This window comes from Hakea prostrata, chromosome 11 (assembly GCF_041222555.1).
Source record: "Hakea prostrata isolate BN-2017 chromosome 11, UWA_Hpros_2, whole genome shotgun sequence".
Taxonomy (NCBI): domain Eukaryota; kingdom Viridiplantae; phylum Streptophyta; class Magnoliopsida; order Proteales; family Proteaceae; genus Hakea; species Hakea prostrata.
Genome location: NC_142610.1, coordinates 17,638,682 through 17,659,155, shown reverse-complemented (window position 1 = coordinate 17,659,155; position 20,474 = coordinate 17,638,682). Strand labels below are relative to the sequence as shown.

Genomic DNA, 20,474 nt, shown 5'->3' with positions numbered 1-20,474 from the left:
GGCTGTCCTGGCAGTAGAAGTCTGCAGAATACGTCGCAGAGTAGCAAACTCCTCCTGTGAAAAACCAACGTCTGCAGAGGGAGTGGTGGAAACTGTCTCAGAAAAATTAGCCTTTGGTGTTCCCTTTCTTTGTGCTCGTTTTTGCTCAAAATCAGCAGGCTTTTCCTGCAGTTTCCAAGAATTTTCCTTGGTATGATATGGTTTGTGACAGTGCACACACTTGACAATCTCCTTAGCCGGATCAGATTTAGTGTGAACAGACTGTAAAGTTGATTTCTCCATAATAGGAGTATGAAGCATGACTAATCGACGACTTTCCTCACACTGAACAAGAGCATAAGATTGTTCTAGTGTAGGAAAGGGAGAACAACTTAAGACTTGCACTCTGATCTGATCGTACTCCACGTTCAAACTTGCCAAGAAGTCATATACTCGAATCTTATCAATGTACTTCTTATATGTCGCCACATCATCTGGATTAGTGGGGCGATAATCCCCATAATGATCCAACTCTTGCCAAAGAGATCGCAACTCAGCATAATAGTGGGCCACAGTTAGTTTCTTTTGGGTAGTCTCATGAAGCTTCTTTCGTAGCTCATAAACCTGTGCTTCATTCCCCAACTGTCCATATGTTTCAATAGTAGCCTTCCAGATTTGGGCTGCAATATCAAGTAATAGGTAACCCCGGGCAATATTTGGATGCATGGAATTCAAAAGGAATGACATAATAAGAGAGTCGTTTGATATCCATTTATCCTGTAAAACACCTGCGGTAATGGGTTTGATAGTGGTGCCCGTAATGTATCCAGCTAGTCCTCTTCCAGCATTAGTCAGGTAAGCAGATCGAGACCAGATCAAGTAATTTGTGTCGTCAAATCTTACCGAAAGAGTATGAAGAGTAGGAAAATATTCGGATCCAGTGGGAGCAGTAGTATCATTTGTGGCTGCCATGTTGAAAGAATTGTCTGCAGTTCTTTAATCTTCACCCCTTCAAAGTAACTGAAATGTCGCAGAATGTAACAGCCAAACCACCTAAAAAAAAGGTTATAAATACCCCCCCCTTTTCTTTTCTTTTTTGGAAATTACAAACAAGTCCCTAGAAAAGCTGAAATTACAAATAGGTCCCTATAACTATTTGAAATCACAAATAAGCCCCTGGAATTATCTAAATTTGCAACCAAACCCCTAAAATTATGGGAATTTGCATGTTGGTCCTTGGGAAAAAGTAAATTTACCAAAGAAGTCCCTCAACAATCGTATTCTGTTTCTTCCTCTTTTTTCTGGGCAAATAGAACGGTAGCTAAGGGAGAAAAGAAACTAGGTATGATTCGATACAAGTTGGGGCTTGATTCGATTCAAGGTAGGACTTGATTCAAGGTTCGAAAGAAAGAATCAGATGAAAAAATTTGACGGAGACGAAGAGTTTCAGAAGAGAAAAAAAACCAGAAAAAACTCACTGTGATTACGATCAATATTCTGCGATTTGGGTGTGATTAGACGAACGATATGCTGCGATTCAGACAAGTGATGGGCCAGAACTGTTTGTATTCTGCGATTTTGTGATTCAGAGGAAAACTGTGTTGGCTGCGAGTATATTCTTGGAACTGGAAGCAGCAGTTGCAGAAGCAAGAAGCAGCAACCAACAGCTGTGAATCTGTTCTTGACGCAGGAAGCAGCAGTAGTAGTGCAGCAAAGCAGGAGCAGCTTTTTCTCTTCTGGTTTCCTCTGTTTTCTGTAACTGTTCTTCCCTCGAGACGGTAAGTCCCTGGAAGCTAGAAGCAGATCGATTCTTTCTCCTTACTTTTTTTTTTTTTTTTTTGTTTCTTTGGTCAATGGCGGAAGCGATGAGAGCAGCACCAGTAGCAGCAACGATAGCAGTACCAGTAGCAGCGGTGGTAGCAGCAGGGTTCTTGACGATAGCAGCGGCTGTGGTGGTATCAGCAGGGTTCCTCTTCTCTTCTTCTTTCCTTTCCCTCCTTCTGGTTTTGGAGATCGATAATTGCGGCAAATTTCTGAATTTGAGTTTCTGCGATAGTTGCAGAAAAAAAAAACTGCGATGGGTTTGAAAGAGAGAAAAAAGAAAGAAGAGAGAAAAGAAAAAAATCTTAATTGAATTGAGGCTCTGATGCCATGTTGAGAAATATGAAATTGGTAGAATGGCTTATTGATCCATGATCTCAAGCCCTATTTATAATTAAGTGGAAAGTAGACTATTACTAGGAATAGAAGTTTACATGAATGCAAACTCTAATTTAACTCCTATACAAACTCTTATTAGACTCCTAATAGAATCCAACACTTTTTTCATAGCTCATAAGCCTGTGCATCATTCCCCAACTATCCATATGTTTCAATGGTAGCCTTCCAGATTTGGGCTGCAGTATCAAGTAATAGGTATCCCGGGTAATATTTGGATGCATGGAATCCACAAGAAGCTCTAGCTTCAGTAGAGTTGTTTTTACTTGCTCTGTCCTCCAATCTTCGTATCTCTACTGGTGCGGTATGTTTTCCATTCCCAAATCCACCATCCTTGCTATGGAATCCTTGTTCTGTGCCTTCCTTTGGAAAGGGCGGGAAGCCTCCCGCTTTCTCCACCCTATCTGTTGGTCAACTATTTGTCGCCCAAGTTTTGAAGGAGGCTTGGGTATCCGCAGGATTTCTAATGTCAACCTTGCCTGCCTCCTCAAACTCATTTGAAAAATTGCCTCAAAGCATTATTCCATTTGGGTTAAGTGGGTCCATTCCTATTTGCTCTGTGTGAATTCCTTTTGGACGGTTCCCTTACCCTCTAATCCCTCATGGATCTGAAGGTAGTTTCTCTCTCTGCGTCCCCTAGCTCTTTTTGCCATTTCTACCACAATCTCCTATGGATCCTCCACCTTATTCTGGCTTGATCTGTGGCACCTATTGGGCATTCTCTATAACCACATTTTGGGCCCCGAATGTCTATGTCTCCCGTATCTCAAAAAACATTCCCTTGTCAACCTTCATCTCCAATAGTTCTTGAAACCATTCCCCCTTCCCCCTTCTCACTCAGGTTTGGGATTCTCTTCCTCCTCTCACTAGTTCCCCTCATAATCTCACAGTTTGGCTCCCATTTCCCACAAAAACCTTCTCCATTATTTCAGCCTGGAATCTTCTTTGAGCCCATAACCCTAAGCCTCCCTGGGTCCTATTGGTTTGGTTCAAATGTTTCATCCCGCGCCATTCCCTCACCCTTTGGAGAGCCCTCAACCATGGCCTTCTCACCCAATCCTTCCTTGTTAGCCGCCACATCTCAGTAAATCCCAACCGCATTCTTTGTTGGAACGGCCCGAAAAACCTTGAGCACCTTTTCTTCTCTTGCCCCTTCTCCATATCCATTTGGAGAAAAGCCCTTGCCTCCATTTGGCCCCGTTCGAGGCGTTCCTTTGGGTTTGCCGTGATTGATCTTGGATTGTGAGGAACTTTTCAGGCTCTTCCATTTGTGATCGGACTGCTAAGCTAGTTTTTTGTGCCTCCATTCATCATTTGTGGTGGGAGCGCAATCTTCGGAGATGGACTTCCAAATCTCGCTCTTTATACATGATTTGGAATGCCATTTATTTTGATGTCTCCTCTAGATTGTTAGCTCTCCCCCACCCCTCCTGTTGAAGATACCCCAAGAAACAGATTCATTGTTGTCTCTTGGGGTCTTAGCTCTTCTTTTCGGTCTTCCTCTTAAAGGCCTTGTTTTCTTGTTTTGTCGTTTTTAATATAATTATTTATTCATAAAAAAAAAAAAAAAATTAAAATAATTAAAAAGAAGAAGAAAAGAATGACATATAAGAGTCATTTGAGATCCATTTATCCTATTAAACACTTGTGGTAGTAGGTTTGATAGTGGTGCCTGTAATGTGTCCAAATAGTCCTCTTCCGGCAATTGTCAGGTAAGTAGATCAAGACCAAATCAAATAATTTGTTCCATCAAATCTTGCAGAAAGATGATGAAGAGTGGGGTAATGTTCGGATCCAGTGGGAGCAGTAGTAACATCGGTAGTTGCCATGTCGAAAAAATTGTCTGCAAATTCTTCAGTCGTCACCCTTTCAAAGTAATGTAGTGTAGCGGTGGAGGAAGGTGGCTGCTTCTTCTCTTCTGCTTTCCTTTTTTTTTTTTGGTTATTGTTCTTCCCTAATCATCTCGAGGCGGAACTGAAGAACTGCCAAAAAAAGAAGGTGGAACTAAAGAATTGCAATGAGTTTTTGAAGAAAAAAAAATCAGAGAATTGTGATGGGTTTGAAAAAAATTAAAGAATTGCGATGGGTTTGAAGTACTGCGATGGGTTTGAAAAAAAACAGATGAAGGTTGGTCTTCGTCAATAGAGAGAGATTTTTGCTTTTTTCTCTTTTTTTTTTTTTTCTCTCTTCCCTAATCAAACTTAGGCTCTGATGCCATGTTGAGAAACACAATGTTGGTAGAATGGCTTGTATTGATCAATTTGATCTCAAGCTCTCTATTTATAATAAAGTGGAAAGAACACTATTACATAAATACCCTTACTTGGGTAATTACATGAATAAAAACTCTAATAGAGTTGGACTCCTAGTAGTACTCAACGAACACTCTATATCACCTCTTTCCCAATAAAAAAGGTTAAAAGACAAAGACATCTTTGTTGGCAGTTAGAGTACAGGGTGATTCCCTTCCTGCTAATGACCGACTAAACTTTGATTATGTAAGCACATTGCTTTTAAACACCCATTCAACCCTGTTTTTCCTTCCCACCTTGAAATCTTGATAACATTCAGTTTACCCAGTTAGTAATCAGAAACAGGGGAAAAAGTTTGTCTACAAAGCATTGGTGAGAAGGAAAAAAATTGTGTTGGTAGAAATGAATGGCATTCTTTTAAAAGATTGAAAGAATTTGCAAGTATCTAGTTTAGTATGTTGGCTTATTAGCCCTGTTGAACAATTGTCCTAATAATATGAATTAAATATAACAATGCTTCCAGGCTTGCATAAGATATGCTGGTGATCATTCGTTGCGCTTTCATACTAATGGTGTTCTTGTTAACTGATTTCCTTTCAAATGTTTTTTTCCTAGTTTTGCACCTTTAACCTGTGATGGACCATATTGTTTCATTCAAATATAATCGTGTACATCTACTTAAGACCTTATGGTCACTTCTTGACAAACTATGTGGATGGAAAGTGGTTAAAGGGCAAGCTCTTGTATTTTTATGGTGTTCATGATATACAAATTGTGTGATGCTCTAATTCACTCATCATTTGCCAGATTTGTTTGGTATAAATGCACTGTGTTAGTTTATTTGGAATTTTTGATGATTTCTTTATGACAACCTTAATGAAGATTGTGCTGTAATTTAGTTCTACCATGTTGTCAGATTTCTTTCAAGTCTTCTGCGCAACGACTGCCTGGCTTGTTGAGCGTATTAGCCAAGGTGAGTTGGTAAAGGATTTTTTTCTTCCTCTTTCGGTTCATTATTATTGCATCATTAGGGCACAAAACTATTTGAGAACATCACTAAAGTTTGTGTATATTTACTAATAGGTTATCACCAGAGACTTTGTTTTTGTATTTCCTTTAGTGTTAACAGTTTCATCCCAATCTCATTCCATATCATTGATAAGGTCCTACAATTTGTTGCAGTACTACAAACTCTACTTGGATATTTTGACGCTACCAATATTTTTGATTGGGTTTCACGTTCCTCAGGTAACTAGTTACTTGATAAATATAAGCTCACTGGCATCTGACTACTGCATGGTTCAAGACTAGTGCTGCATTTCAAATATATTCTTGTTTATTCAAGCTGGAGCTTACTTTTGATTTGTGCAATGTGTATACTCCAGCTTGAGGAGGAGTGTTAGAGATAGTGAGAAATAACTTGATGTGACACGATAGGGGAGGTGTTCCCCTATCATGGTTTGGTTATTGAGTAAGGTATTTAATTATTGGTTGCCTACTCTAATTGAGTTTCTTATTAGTCTTTAAGCTTCATTAGGTAGGAGTTACATCAGTGTTATATTACTTCTGAAATTCTATTTCAGTTTATTATGAGCATATGTGGCTGGTAGGATGGAGAACATTCAATTACCCAGCCCTATTCTCCCATTGCCTTCTCTGTCTCCCTCAACCTCTCTTTCTTATTCTCTTTACTGGTACTGAGTAGTGAGTACAGATGCTGAGACTGTATACATAACCCTTGAACAATCGGCTATTTTTGGTGTTGATTTTCAATTAAACATCATTCTATTACTGAGAGCCCCTGTTCATCGTGATGATGTACAATATTTTTACTGCCTTCCTGGTTAATTTTCTACTGCCTTATATGGTTCGCTTTGCTTATTTTACTTCTCTAAAGTTACTGCTTTGATCTATCAGTACGGAGACTACTGCTTTTCTATTTCAAGAGAATTGTATCATAAATCTTAGGCCTTTTCTTTTATTTTGCAGGGGAATTTAATCTATTGGATAACTAATAGTTCACTGACTGTCATTCAGGTTTGTCATGCACTCTCATTTCTGATTTTGTTTTTGGCAAAAAAGAAATTAAAAAAAAAAATAAAAAGCATATTCCGTTTGTCTATTAAAATATCCACAAGAGTACAAGTAGGCTTTCATATCTCTATACTTCCTTCATCGTGCATGCATTTGCAGGAAGCAAGTCACTGTCGCAATCCCTGTCTCTTTCAATCATAACTATTGAGTTTTTTTTTGAGTTTGGTACCGAAATGAAGATAGATAGGATTTTATTTTGGCCCAACAAGAACCAACAGTAGGCCAAAAGAAAATTTCTAATTCCATAACTGTCACTCATTCTGGATGAAACACATTTAAATGGCAGAAATTGTTGGAAGCATGCCACAATTTTACATTACTACTAAAACAAAAAATTCCAGCAAAACAGTATTTTGAGTGAAATCTGAAACTTTCTTCTTTCTTTTTTTCTTTTCTTCCACCTTCCAATTTTCAGCCAAAATGAAGCAAAATTTTCAACTGAACTTCCCATGGGTATTCTCCTAACAAGATCCAGGAGATACTACAACCCTAAGCTCATTTCTCCTGGTGGTCTTCTAATCTTACTCAATGCTCTATGATGTAGAGTAGATGTAGAAGAGAATGCAAAACATTTATCTGAACATGCTGGATAGTTCAAATCTGCTAAAGCCATGTGCAAGTTGTAGTACAAGTAGATGCTGAGGAATCATTATTGCTGGACTGGTGAATGACCCAGTCTGGAAACCCACTCCAAAGCTAATCGGACCCAAACAGAGTGTGGTCCAACAAGGTTTGCAGGGGATAACCATGTAATCTTTAATGATGTAGCCTCAAGTGAGGGCCAAATAATGAAAGATCTTTTAAAATAACCAATTCAAACGGGCACAAGAAAGGGTTTGTTGGGTTTTTTGGTTTGGGTGTAAGGAGTGAAAAAAAGGGTAAGATCATAAATGGAATCTTGGATAGTTTGGTTAGGATTCAGATGGACTGGGGTTAACGGGATGGGATGGGATTTGAAATATGGAATCAATATAATGTTTAGAGCAGTAGGCCAAATGCAACACAAAACCCCGTTCTCTCTTGCAAACACGAACACCAAAAAATAAAAGAAGAGCAGCAAAGCTCTTTAAATAAAGATATGAGATGGAGAAATTGGATTAAAATCCTTGAGAAGTGTAGATGAGTTTTACTGATGGGATGGGGCTGTAACTTGAGTTGAGTCTAGCTGGTCAGTTGTTGTCTCTGAAGTTGGGTTAGGATATGGATGGGTGGTGTTGGAGATATTCAAGTTCTTATTTATTTATTTATTTAGGTTTTCAAAAACTCAAAAATTTCAAGAGGAGCTGGATCTTGAGATTTTATTTTTTTATATTTTTTGGGGTTGGGGGGGGGAATTGGTTTGGACTTTGATTGAAGTTAGGTGATGATGTAGAAGATGATGCGTAAGAGTTTGGGGACAGATATGATGGTCAGATTGGTGTTTATCTGGCTTTGAATATTGGTTTCTTGTTAAGTTTGAAAATTCAAGAAAATAAACGTTAAGGTTTAAGGATGGGGCGGGGAAGATATTGATCTGCACTAACCTTGCTTGAGACCTGATCCTTCAATGGAAAGGTGGGTTTATAAGGTTTGGGCTGAACCCATAGCCACAACAACGATCTTGGTCCCTTGGACTTGAACCACTTAGACCTTCAAAACCACCTCGAACTTTAACCACACCTAGGATCCCAGGTGGACTTTGAAAACCAAGCTACAAATCCAATCTTAAACCCAGATCAAACTATCTTGGGGAAATGACAACAGAGCTGGTAATAAAATAGCAAATAAACAAGTTGTGTCTATTCATCTAGTCGATGGGGTATATATAATGGGTTAAATAGCTTCAAAATGGGAAAGCTGTTTGGGTTACAACTTGAACAACTTAAGGACTTAAAACATAAATTCAACCTCTAAATCAAGGAGGTCTATTTAAAACCTAAACAACTTTTTTATCCTTGCTTAATTTGGACATGTACGAATTTAAGTTGAACTAGAATGGAATCATTAGCCAGAACGCCTAGGCAACGTTTAGATGACGCCTTGATAACCATGATCATTAGTTCAATTGACTTGACGAAAAGACTTAAAATAACCCACGTTTTTTGTTATGTCGGCTAGCTATGACGGATACCCATGGAATGAAAGCCCAATACCTATTTGACTCAACCCTAGGCATATTCCTAGGAATAAGAAACAAATGTGGTGCTCAATGTGCATCAGTTATCCGATTCATCAATGGATTAGGTAGTGATGTGGGGGAAGTAACACGTGGTAGCAATTTTGACCATCGCTAGATAGGACAGTTGTAGTGTAATAATGCTAGGGATGAAGTCTTCAACTTGGGAGCTTTCTCTACAAAGAACGAAGGTGGCATGACAAATTCTATATTCAATTTGAAAGGAGTTTGGGAGTATTTTTCCATTTCAAATACTTAGTTTTCCATTTTAGATACTTTTGCTCAACCATAAATAAAAAAGGTGATATAGAGGATGATGTTTCCCAAAGAATTCAAATAAGGTCGATGAAGTGCGAGGTGTGTTTGGAGTCTTGTGTGATCAGCATATTCCTCTTAATGCTAAAACAGAAAGTCAATAGGACCATTGTATGGCTAGCGATGATGTATGGTACAAAGTGTTGGGCCATTAAGAAGCATCATGTGGGTAAAGTCATTGTAGCAGAAATGAGGATCCTAAGACAGATGAGTGGCAAAACTAGGAAGGATAAGATAAGGAATGGTCATACTAGAGCTGGTCTGCGAGTAGCTCCAAAAATGATAAGCTGGAGAAAGTCGATTAAGGTGGCACGGCCATGTTTAAGGCAGGCATTTAGATGCCCCTATATGGAGAAGTAATGTAATCCAAATCAAAGGAATTAGAGGAACTAGGGGAAGATCTAAGATAATCATAAGGAAAAGTGATGAGAAGCGATATGCATTGCTTAGGCTTTCTATCTAGTATGGCCTCAAATAGAGTGATAGAACCCTCAATAATTCCCCATTGATCTCTTACAGAAGGCTATGAACTCAGCACACTATTTAGTAGAGTGATATTCAAGTAATAGTCAGTTTCATTGAGCTTTCTTGATTGGATATAGCTGATGAATACAGGCTGATTATACTACTGATAAACACTTCTGAAAATAAGATAAAACTAAATAGAACTCAGATAAGCTAGAACAGCCGGTGGCTAGCTAATCTCCCCAGAGGTTTCCCTCTCCTCAAGCACTTGCTTGTGTCTCCTTTTCTCCTTCTCTCTCCCTCCCCTCTCCTTACATAAACCCTCCATTCTAACAAACTTCTACGCATAACAAACTCTTACACACTCGGCCACTCATCATTTGCCACCTGGATCATTCTTTCTGCTCCTCTGTTTTCAGCAGGTTAGTGGTTGCTGTCCAATTGGATGCTGCCACCTGTATTCTCTTCATTTGGATCCCCTGCAGCAGCTGTAGGTGGTATTGCGTACTCCCTCTTATTCCTTCGCTTGTACACCTTGGTAATTAGGGGCCTATCATAGAGCTGATTGGAAGGCAAGAATCCTTGTAGCATACCCCATTTAGTTGATAAAACGCTTGTTGTTGTTGTTTAATTTCTTTGTATCTGTGCATGGCGAGAGATGGCAGGGAGAATGGTGCTTATCCAATCGGTCCTTCAATCCTCCTATCTCTACTGGGTGCGGTATTTTTCCCTTCCTAAATCGATCATCCATTCTCTCGAGTCCCTGTTCTGCGCTTTCCTTTGGAAAGGTCAAGAATCCTCCCGCTTCCTTCATCCTATTAGCTGGAAAGCCATTTGCCGTCCCAAATCTGAGGGTGGTCTCGGATTCCGCCGTATCCGAGACATGAATATGGCATGCCTCATGAAACTCATATGGAAGATTGCCTCCAGACATGATTCCATTTGGGTTTCTTGGGTTTATGCCTATCTCCTCAAGTTCGACTCGATTTGGACTGTTGCGATCCCCTCCAATCCCTCTTGGATCTGGAGGAATCTCCTGACTCTCCGTGATCGGGCCCTCCCTGCCATCTCTGTTAGTGTTTCCTCTAGTCTTACCACTTCCTTTTGGCTAGATCCTTGGCATCCGATGGGTATCTTGTTCTCTATCCTTGGCCCCAGAACCGTTTATAACACCCGTATCCCAAAAACCGCCCCCCTCTCCTCATTCATCTCCTTTGGTTCCTGGTCTACCTCCCCCCACCCTAGTCTCACTCAGGTTTGGAGCTCCCTCCCTCCCTTATCCCCCCTCCCCGATGACCGCATTGTTTGGCTGCACCCCCACTCTACCCCCTTTTCTACTTCATCGGCATGGAACCTTCTGAGAACCCCTTCTCCCCCTACCCCTTGGTCCCCTCTTGTTTGGTTCAAAGGTCACATCCCTCGCCATGCCCTTACCCTTTGGAGAACTCTTAGCCTTGCCCTGCCTACCCAAACTTTTCTCATTAGCCGTCACATCCCTGCCAACCCAAACTGTGCTATCTGCTGGAATAGTTCAGAGGATATTAACCATCTATTTTTTTGTTTCCCTCTTTCCCGCTCCGTTTGGACTCGCGCCCTTGCATCCATTTGGCCTAGATCCCGTCATTCTTTAGGTTTTGCACAGGAATGGAACTGGATCTTGAGAATCTTTGCCGGTACTTCTGCTTGTGACCTTGTGGGTAAGCTTGTCTTTGCCGCCACTATTCACCATCTTTGGTGGGAGCGTAACATGCGCAGATGGTCCTCCAAATCCCGTTCAATTGATTTGATTTGGAATGCCATCTCCTTTGATGTTTCTTCGAGACTGCGTTCTCTCCCCCACCCCCCTGTTGCTGATTCTCCAAGAAATAGGCTAATTGTTAGTTCTTGGAGTCTCTCAGCTTCTTTCTTACCCCTCACTTGAGGTTCTTTTGTATTTGCTTTCTCTTCTCCCCCCCCCCCCCATTGTAGTTTCTCCAAGAAATAGGCTATTTGTTAGTTCTTGGAGTCTCTCAGCCTCTCTCTTGCCCCATTTTCATTGTTTCTTTCGTCTTTCTTTGGTAATTTAATTATTTATTCATCCAAAAAAAAATTTTCTTTGTATCTGTATGTAGCCCATTCTTTCATAGGATTGAATATTAAATCGACAGTTGAGGGTGGTGAGTTCATTGCATTTATTGCCTGCCAGAAGCTGCTTCCTTCACTTGCCATCTGTTTTGATTCAGCTATGAATCTCCTTCCCTCTCTCTTCTATTTCTCCCAATCACTCATCCTCTTTATTTCTTGTTCTTTCTTCTTTCCTTCCCTTCCTTGCCCCTTCCTCTTCTTTTATTTTTTATGATTCTTTTAACTTTTCTAGTGTGACTCTGTTTCAGCAAGGGAAACTCAGAAACATTAATGTGTCTGGTATCTAATTCATAATTTCCTTGAAATCCTTCCTGTCTTGCTCAATGCTAGAAACTTCAAGCCCTTGCTTCCTGTCTTGTCTCCATTTTCATTCAACTTTGTTTTTTGGCTGATTTAAAACCTAAGGTTGTTCAGGGGTGCCAGTCATTATTGAATCCATCACTCCAATGTTCTCAAAGAAGTTGCATCCAGGCATCAAATTCCTCCCACTTATTCAGTTCATTTACATCTTCATCCATTCCATTAATTAACAAGGCTCTGAACCTTCCACCCCCCCCCTCCACTGCCCTTCCTCTTCCTTAAGATATTCTGTCCAAATAAGAGCTAAATTTTGGCTCGACGCAGAAATGCTCAAATCTAGTATAGAGTCTGTATGCTTCTTTCAGATACATACAGATTCCCATTTTATAGATGTTTAGATGAAATGTTTTCCTTTTCCAATTCCCAAACTCCTTCCCCTTCATATTATTTAAAAGAACCATTTAGTCCAATTTTTTCTTGGGATGTGTTGAAATCATTCATTGTTAAGGAAATAAATGGTACATTGTATCACAAATAGCATGCCCAAAAAATAAATTGTAAACAGAGCATAATGATATTCCAAAACCAACAATGATATGCTCTTTCTAAATTATAGAGTTTAAACCAGCACTTGTTCGGCCAAACTTATCACCTTTTGACTCACAAGCCTCTGCATCTAATTGAGTAATTCAGCAGATCTGTGACAGTCAAAATGACTATGATCCATCAAAAAACCACTGGGAATGAAAATTATTTTGATAATAGCAAAGTCTTCCCACAGATTATTCAATAATATCCTATAAGAAACAAATAAATCTAATCCATTGAGAAGCCGCATTACTGAATTTAACATTTGCAAAGTCTTCCCACAATTATCGATATTGTTGAAGTATATACACTTGGGCTATTTACAGTTCATGACACTATTCACGTGAACAGTAAAAAATATGTTTTTACTGTTCATGTGAACAGTAAAATCTATTTGTATGATGTTAGTGATGCTACTCTACTTTCTATTTCTAATGTTGGAGTATTGCTACATAAGTTTTGGGAGTTTTTAGAAAGCATAGTTTCTATTTTGGTAGTAGTTTCTATTTTCAGAATTTTCTATTTTAGGAGCTAGGAAGTTACTAAAGTTGTAATTTTTTGTTTCCTTTTTCTAGGGACAATTACTTGTCTCTCGTTGTATTAGATTCATTAGGCTATAAATAAAGGCTCTTGATTCTAGACTTTAGCGAATCACGGCCTCTTCTACTAGTTCTTCATCTCTCCTCTTCTTCTTCTTCTCTCTTTTCTTTGTTCAAGTTTAGCTCTGTTTTGATTATTTAATGTTATTTTCTAACTGGCATCGGGCAGTTTATCACTGGGCTTTTTCTCTCTCTTGGTGCTTTTTTTTTTCTTCTTTTTCTTATCTAGGGTGCCCCCCTTGTGGTATTGTGCATGGCTGTCCTTCTTCTTTAACTTTTGAAGCACCAAGTATCTATGTATTAATACTACAAAAGGCCCTGCTTTCTGGGGATATGTCTACCTATTTGATTCAACTAAGGCTGCTACTACCCTTTTTTTTGTGTGCAATCTGTTCATCGCCTTCCGATGTCTTGGGATTCCTCTTGATTCTTGCAAAGATATGCCCATAATTCGGATTGAGACCTAAAATCAAGTTTAGCCTTCTTTTAATCTAATCTTCTACAAAGACCTGGGACTATTTTTCCTTCATTCGGATCTGTTGGTTTCAATCTGGGTTTGCTTCTATGGTCCGAGATCCGATTTATCTGCTCTTGGCCTGCTTTGCACTTCTTCGAGTGGATTGCTCACGACTCTCGATTTTGAGTTCCAAACTGGTTCAATATTTTTTTCCGATCTAATTTGCTCTGTCTAGGATTAGCGGTGGTCCAGAATTTTTTCCCTTTTGGTGCCAGACTTTGTCCCGTGAGCGATTTTCTGCTGCTTGTCAACTTTATTGGTGAATAATAACTGCTCTGTGGGGCTACTTTTCCTTCTTGGGTTTCTTTTGTGTTCATACTTTAAGATGCTTGTCACTGGTCATCATTAATTGTCCACATGTAATGCTCACGTGGGGAGATGGTCCTTATTCTATTCTACTCAGATGTGCTGTGGATATTATTTGTGAAGATCTTTGTCCTCAACTTATGGCATTCTACACGATATCATTACATGTCTTTAACTACTTGGTCCGTAGTAACCCATACTACCTTACCTACTTGGTCCGCAGTAACCCATACTGTCTTTTACCTTACCTACTTGTCCGCAGTAACCCATACTGTCTTTTACCTTACCTACTTGGTTCGCAGTAACCTATACTGTCTTTTACTTTACCTACTTGGATCACAGTAACTCATACTGGCCTTTACCTACCTACTTGGTCTATAGTATCCCATACTACCTTACCAAGGTGGTCCACAATAATCAATATTGTCTTTTACCTACCCATACTTTACTTGTTACTTGCCTTCTTGTGAAGCATTTATATGAACATAGGAGTTGCAATTTTGAAGATTTAGCGTGGATATTTCTCCCTACTACCGGCATTACGTGGATAATGCTTTTTGCCTAACTACTACTTGAGTTCTTGTGAAGCATTTATATGGACTTTGGAGTTACAATTTTGAAGATCTAGTGTGGATATTTCTCCCTACTACCGGCATTATATGGATAGTGTCTTTGATCCTGCTATACTTATGGACTTTGTTCGTCTTCAACATCGTCGATTGTTCTCAATATTGGATGGTTCAATATTGGATGGTTCTATTGACATGAAGAATTAAATTTATTTTTTTTAATTGGTGTTGATTATCTCCTGGGTGAAGTTTTCTCAGTGTTTATCAACATCTGCCATTGCTACACGATTCAAGATTGGTGCTACTTTTCAAGTTTATTCTTATTGTGCAAGCTGGAGTGTACACAAAGAGTTTTCTTTGTGTACACTCCAACTTGAGGGGGAGTGTTGAAGTATATACACTTGGGCTATTTACTGTTCATGACACTATTCACGTGAACAGTAAAATCTGTTTGTATGATGTTAGTGATGCTACTCTACTTTCTATTTCTAATGTTGGAGTATTGCTACATAAGTTTTGGGAGTTTTTAGAAAGCATAGTTTCTATTTTGGTAGTAGTTTCTATTTTCAGAATTTTCTATTTTAGGAGCTAGGAAGTTACTAAAGTTGTAATTTTTTGTTTCCTTTTTCTAAAGGACAATTACTTGTCTCTCAAGTTGTATTAGATTCATTAGAAGCTATAAATAAAAGGGCTCTGTGATTCTAGACTCTTAAGCAAGAATCACGAGCCTCTTCTACTAGTTCTTCATCTCTCCTCTTCTTCTTCTTCTTCTCTCTTTTCTTTGTTCAAGTTCAGCTGCTGTTTTGATTATTTAATGCTTATTTTCTAACGGATATCATTCCATCCTTTTTGTTTATTTAATGCCTCTAGCACTCCTAAGTTTGATTAAGCAAGAATGGTAGACTATCTTTCCATTTCCTGAAAAAGTGAGAATGCTTTGTACTGATTTATCTGATAGAAGGATGAGTAATATCCTGACATGTTGCACCCATTTCTAACTCATCAAGCTGCAGCATATCTATGTGAATGAATGCTCAACAAAAAATTCAAACCCTTGTCGTTGATCGCGTTTAATAAAAAAGGGCATCTCTGAAAATAAATGATAACAAGAGAATTTACAGATAAAAGAGGAGATTTCTAACCCATAATCCTAATTGTAACACTCAAATGAGGTCCTAGCTAGGGCCGTAAACTGAAATAAACTTGAATTCAAGCTCTTTTGATGCTTGGCTGACTGAAACAAAAGTTACACCTGACAAACCCAATAAATAAAGATCCTATGAGGCCTAAAACTGCTATTGGACCTGATTTGTCTTCACACGGATTGCTCGTCGCTTTTCAGCCTGTCCAAGGAATTACTTCAGCATCACTATGGGTTCTGGGTAGGGTCAAAACATGAGCGGCCAAACCCCTGCTTTCGTGGAGAGCCTATTTGAACTTGTGGACACTTCATCGCATTGGAAACATTACCGTTGCACCAGGCCAATCCTTAATTGAGCACATTTAGTATGAGATTCAAAAGACTGCCACATCTGCGCATTGTAATATGGTGGGAAAAGTCGATATTTACTTAATAATTTCAGTTCAAAACCACCAACTGGAGGGATTTGAACCTAAGGTCACTGCAGGGTCATAACTCAACATATGTTCAGAATGCTACACTACACCTAAATCCATCATGTTAAGGGTTAACACTATAAGTAGGGAAATCATCTTGTAACCAAGGCTGGTTATAACAAGATCATAATTTTACTTTCCTGCCAATTAGTATCATACTTTCTTTTTCCCTATGTGGATAGATCCTATCATTTCACATCCTGCATTTAATAACTTTCAATCTTTTGAATACCATTACAACATTAAATACCATATAGAAATGACTTTTGGGAATAAATTTGGGAATACAACAAGAGAAGGTTGCAACTTGTTGGGTCACCACTTTGGCAATATATTGTGTCTCTGTGTGTGTGGAAAGGGGGGATGGTCTTACATGTGTTGCGTTCCTTAAGACAGTTGAATACTAATTTTCTTCTTCATGCATCATTCTTGCAGCAACTCTCTCTTAAGCATCCTGTAATTCGTGCAAAATTGGGGCTGCCTGACAAAGATGTTCCGGCAAAGGGTGAAATCCCGCCAAATTTTGATACATCTCAAGGAAGTTCATTGGATTCGATTAATGAAAATAAAATACCTGTTCAAAGTCTATCACCTCATGAATTGCTTGCTGTGAGTGTTGCTGGGTGTAAATAATATTTTAAACACTGAGCCCATCTCTATCTGTTTTGACATCTTTTTGGTTGCCGTTTACAGCTTTCCGTCAAAATATTAGCGAAGGGACAAAGAGAGAGAGCAATCCCATTGCTACGGTAATATGATTCTTTTTCTATTTCCATTTCTAGAAGGCCTTCTGACCGTTGGTATCTTGTCTTGTTTTGTTTTGGTTTTTGTACCTCAAATTAACTTTGTGGCTACAGACTTGCACTTGACAAGGATCCTGAATATGTGAGAGCTTTGGTTGTTTTGGGGCAGACTTTCATTCAGAAAGGGATGCTAACAGAGGCTATTGAACATTTGGAGCAGGCTATTTCCAAGGTCAGAAGTTTAATAGTATCTGGCACCATGCTTCTTTGTTTTGATTTATTAGACTCGATTGCAAAGCAGAAGCAAGAATTCTTCAGTTGTTATTGCCCTTGGTTCCTCATTTAACTTGAAGTTATTATTATCAGCTCTCTCTTGTCAGCCATCCAACAAATGAGCAGATTCATAACTTGATCCTCGCTTGTCAGTGGACTGGTGTAGCTTATATACGACAGGTGATCTTCTGTTGTTATTATTATTATTTTGTTCCTCTAGTGTATATATTGGCCAGTAGAGGGCAGCCCTCAGCATACTTGTAAGGTTGTCCCACTGCGACCTAGTAGTCGCAGGTCTGAGTCAGGAGACAAGACTCTTCACAAAATGGGGTTATACTGCATATTTTATGACTTACAACCCACCCCCAGACCATGAAATGACAGGAAACTTGTGCAATGGGTATGCCCTTTGTAGTTGATATCAAGGAAAAAAATTTGGTCGAAACCCAGGGAAAGTGTGAGATTTCGGTTGAAACCGGTGATTTTTTTCTTAAGTTTCGACTCTCAGTTTCAAGGCTTATGTGGACTCAAAATGATCTGAATTCTTGCATCCTACCTATTTCAAGCATAATAAACACAATGGAACTACTAGTTTACCAAAAAAAACCATTTGAAAATATAACATTCAATTATATAGTATATATGAAAAAAACTGAGAATATTACCAAGTACAAGTCTACCAAACAATTAAAATTAATAATTAGCAAAAAAAAATCTGATTGAACACCATCACTACATAGATGAAGTGATGGTATCTCACATTCATCAATTTGAATCTCATACATGAGTGTAATAGTGTATACATGTGTATTTTAGGAATATACATATTTTATAAAATCATTTCTAATATAAAACAATAAAAAAAAATAGTAGCAATATGCAAAAATTAATTTTAACTTCACATCATCCTAGATCAACACTCTAGACTAATCGTACTTTAATTTGAAAGCAATCTAAGTTGATTTGAGCCATAAACAAAACAAAAATAAAAAATGGAGAACTTTGTTGACTCACCTAGTTTGATTTTCAAAAACCCAACAATGGAGGTGCAAGAGTGGAAAGGGAATGCAAAGGAGTTGCTAAAATGAGATGAAGTGGGGGTAGAATCCACAACAGAAATGAGAAAAATGTTGATTTAGGGTCAAAATATGAAGGGCAGAACTACCGCTCGAAACTGTCGGAACCTCCAAAATTTCGCTGGTTCCAATCAAAACAGCTAGTCTTGATAACATGTGATGTATCGTTTCGGTCGGTACCAAAATTTTGAGTCATTTTGACTGAAATTTCATACCGTTTTGGTTGAAAATATACATTCCAACGAAATTTTTTCAATTTTGTTTCGATTTGTCAAAGTGCAGAGATTTTGCTCGAAATTTCAACAATTTTGTGCAAAATTTATTCTATGGTTGATATATTGGCCGATGGTGGATTGTGTTTTGCTAAAAAGTTCAATCACCTTGTTCTTACTCAGCTTCATGTTAAAAAGCATAATGTCCATCAAACTTTAAGCAAAAAAGTTGGAACTGCTGGTTGATTGAAGTCTTGCATCTCTTTCTTTCTTTCTTTCTTTCTTTTTTTTTTTTTTGGGTGATGGGGAGATACCATTCTGCTCAAACATATATTCTATAACTTCAAATGGTACTATTGTTCATCAAGAAGCAAGCAATTGATCAAGTAATTGTTGATAAGTGCTTTCCATGGTGGTTTATTGTTGTTGCTGACCCATTGATTGCTTATGGAGATGCGGATCAATTGGCAATGGACCTCAGGATGGTGGTTTCTTGAAAGCCAATAATCCTGAGGTCTGAGGCTCGGGATTATTGGCTTTCAAGTATCAATTGTAGAACTGCATTCTGTGTTTGATATACTTTCTTGATATTTCCTTCAGGAGAGACATACAGAGGGGAGAGCATGTCTAGAGAAGATAGCCCAAATTAAGGAGCCTGAGGATCCTAATGGGAAAGCTCACTATTTCGATGGTATTGTGCTGCTAGCAAGGTACTGATTCATAAACAATTAGTGCTTAACTCCTTCAGATATGTCTGCTTATGACTAAATCCCTCAAATAAATATGTATTCCAGTGCTTTGTATCGTGAAGGGCGAAAGGCAGAAGCTGCAAGATATTTGCGATTGGCTGTTGCATATAATCCTTCTGCTTATGGTGAATACCTTGAACAATGTGAAGCAGATGAAGAACATCCCATCGACATGCAGAGAAATCACTAGTGAGTAGTGGGCACCATTATGCTTACAGCACTTGTATTGTGCTTAAGAGAAGGGGACATTCGATCAATGTTGTCAGTGTCATGATCTTGATATTGCAGCCATTGTTGATCCCATGGCATACCATATTTGTACAACTACAAATTTTGCAATTTTACATGAAATAATTAATTTCAGAGTCAGAAAGGGCAGAAAGGTCTATAGAGGTACAGAGGATTTCCTTTGATATTATTCTTTTTCATGTAAATGCTGCCATAAATGTAACTATTATTTGTTTTATCCATTACGGATGTTGGAATAATCATTTGTAATCATAACAAAGTTTTTCCTGCTAGTCATAGTACATTGCTCCACTTCAAAGGCCAATAATGGATATGAGATTGATGAGCTTTATTCAGCTCATGTAGTTCTTCTTCTGTGCTCTGTTTCAAACACTAATACTAGAACACATATTACTGTTATTTGTGGTTGAAGAGCAAATACAATCTGTTGGATGTCCAAAAATATTGAAGAAAAAGAAAGTTATCTTTTAGGCTGCTTCAGATGTAAACCTAAAATGAAAAACTATACCTCATGCAGTTACTGGGGTGGTCAAGGTGGACGAGCATGAACCAGCCGAGGGCGGTGCCCTTTGGGACGTCTTCCAGAGGCAAGATGACCTAAGCTAGAGGCTTATCTTAGGAAGCACAGTAGGGAATTCAGACACACCCATTGTAATCCTATAGGACAGGTAATGACAGATCAGTTTGGGATGTTATGTATGTGAATCTCATTTTAATCATTGGTGAGAATCTCTGATGCAGAATATCTGATCATCAAATTTATCAGTAGTTCATCATAATTGAGTTACATAACAGTTTATACATGTTAAATATCTAAAGATCGATTTCTCACCCCATTCATGATCAGACTTTCTACCCAAAATTTCAACTGCTTAATCTGCTTTATTTGTGTGCCTTGTAAAGTCTGTGAGTATTTATAGATTACAGAAGGAACTCCAGAAAGGAAATTGTAAAACTACTAGGAAACTGAAACAAAGGCCAAATCAAAGACCCAAAAAACCACCTGCAACCATTCTCTAATCACCCTCCTCTGACACAGAGAACAAATTCATAGTTCTTGGTTGCGATACCATCT

The 20,474-nt window shown here is 38.6% G+C and overlaps 1 protein-coding gene across 2 annotated transcripts in view; it reads left to right on the top strand.

Annotated features, from left to right (window-relative positions):
* LOC149000486 (ALBINO3-like protein 2, chloroplastic) overlaps positions 1-20,220 on the top strand; it is a 59,788-nt gene extending 39,568 nt beyond the window's left edge. For both annotated transcript variants that reach the window (XM_089139704.1, XM_089139703.1), the window contains 9 exons: positions 5,365-5,421; positions 5,631-5,696; positions 6,438-6,485; positions 16,533-16,706; positions 16,791-16,846; positions 16,955-17,072; positions 17,207-17,293; positions 19,002-19,111; positions 19,196-20,220. In XM_089139704.1, coding sequence (XP_088995830.1) covers positions 5,365-5,421; positions 5,631-5,696; positions 6,438-6,485; positions 16,533-16,706; positions 16,791-16,846; positions 16,955-17,072; positions 17,207-17,293; positions 19,002-19,111; positions 19,196-19,340 — 861 coding nt within the window. In that variant the 3' untranslated portion in view covers positions 19,341-20,220. The remainder of the gene's footprint in view (positions 1-5,364; positions 5,422-5,630; positions 5,697-6,437; positions 6,486-16,532; positions 16,707-16,790; positions 16,847-16,954; positions 17,073-17,206; positions 17,294-19,001; positions 19,112-19,195) is intronic.
* Positions 20,221-20,474: the final 254 nt, after the last annotated feature.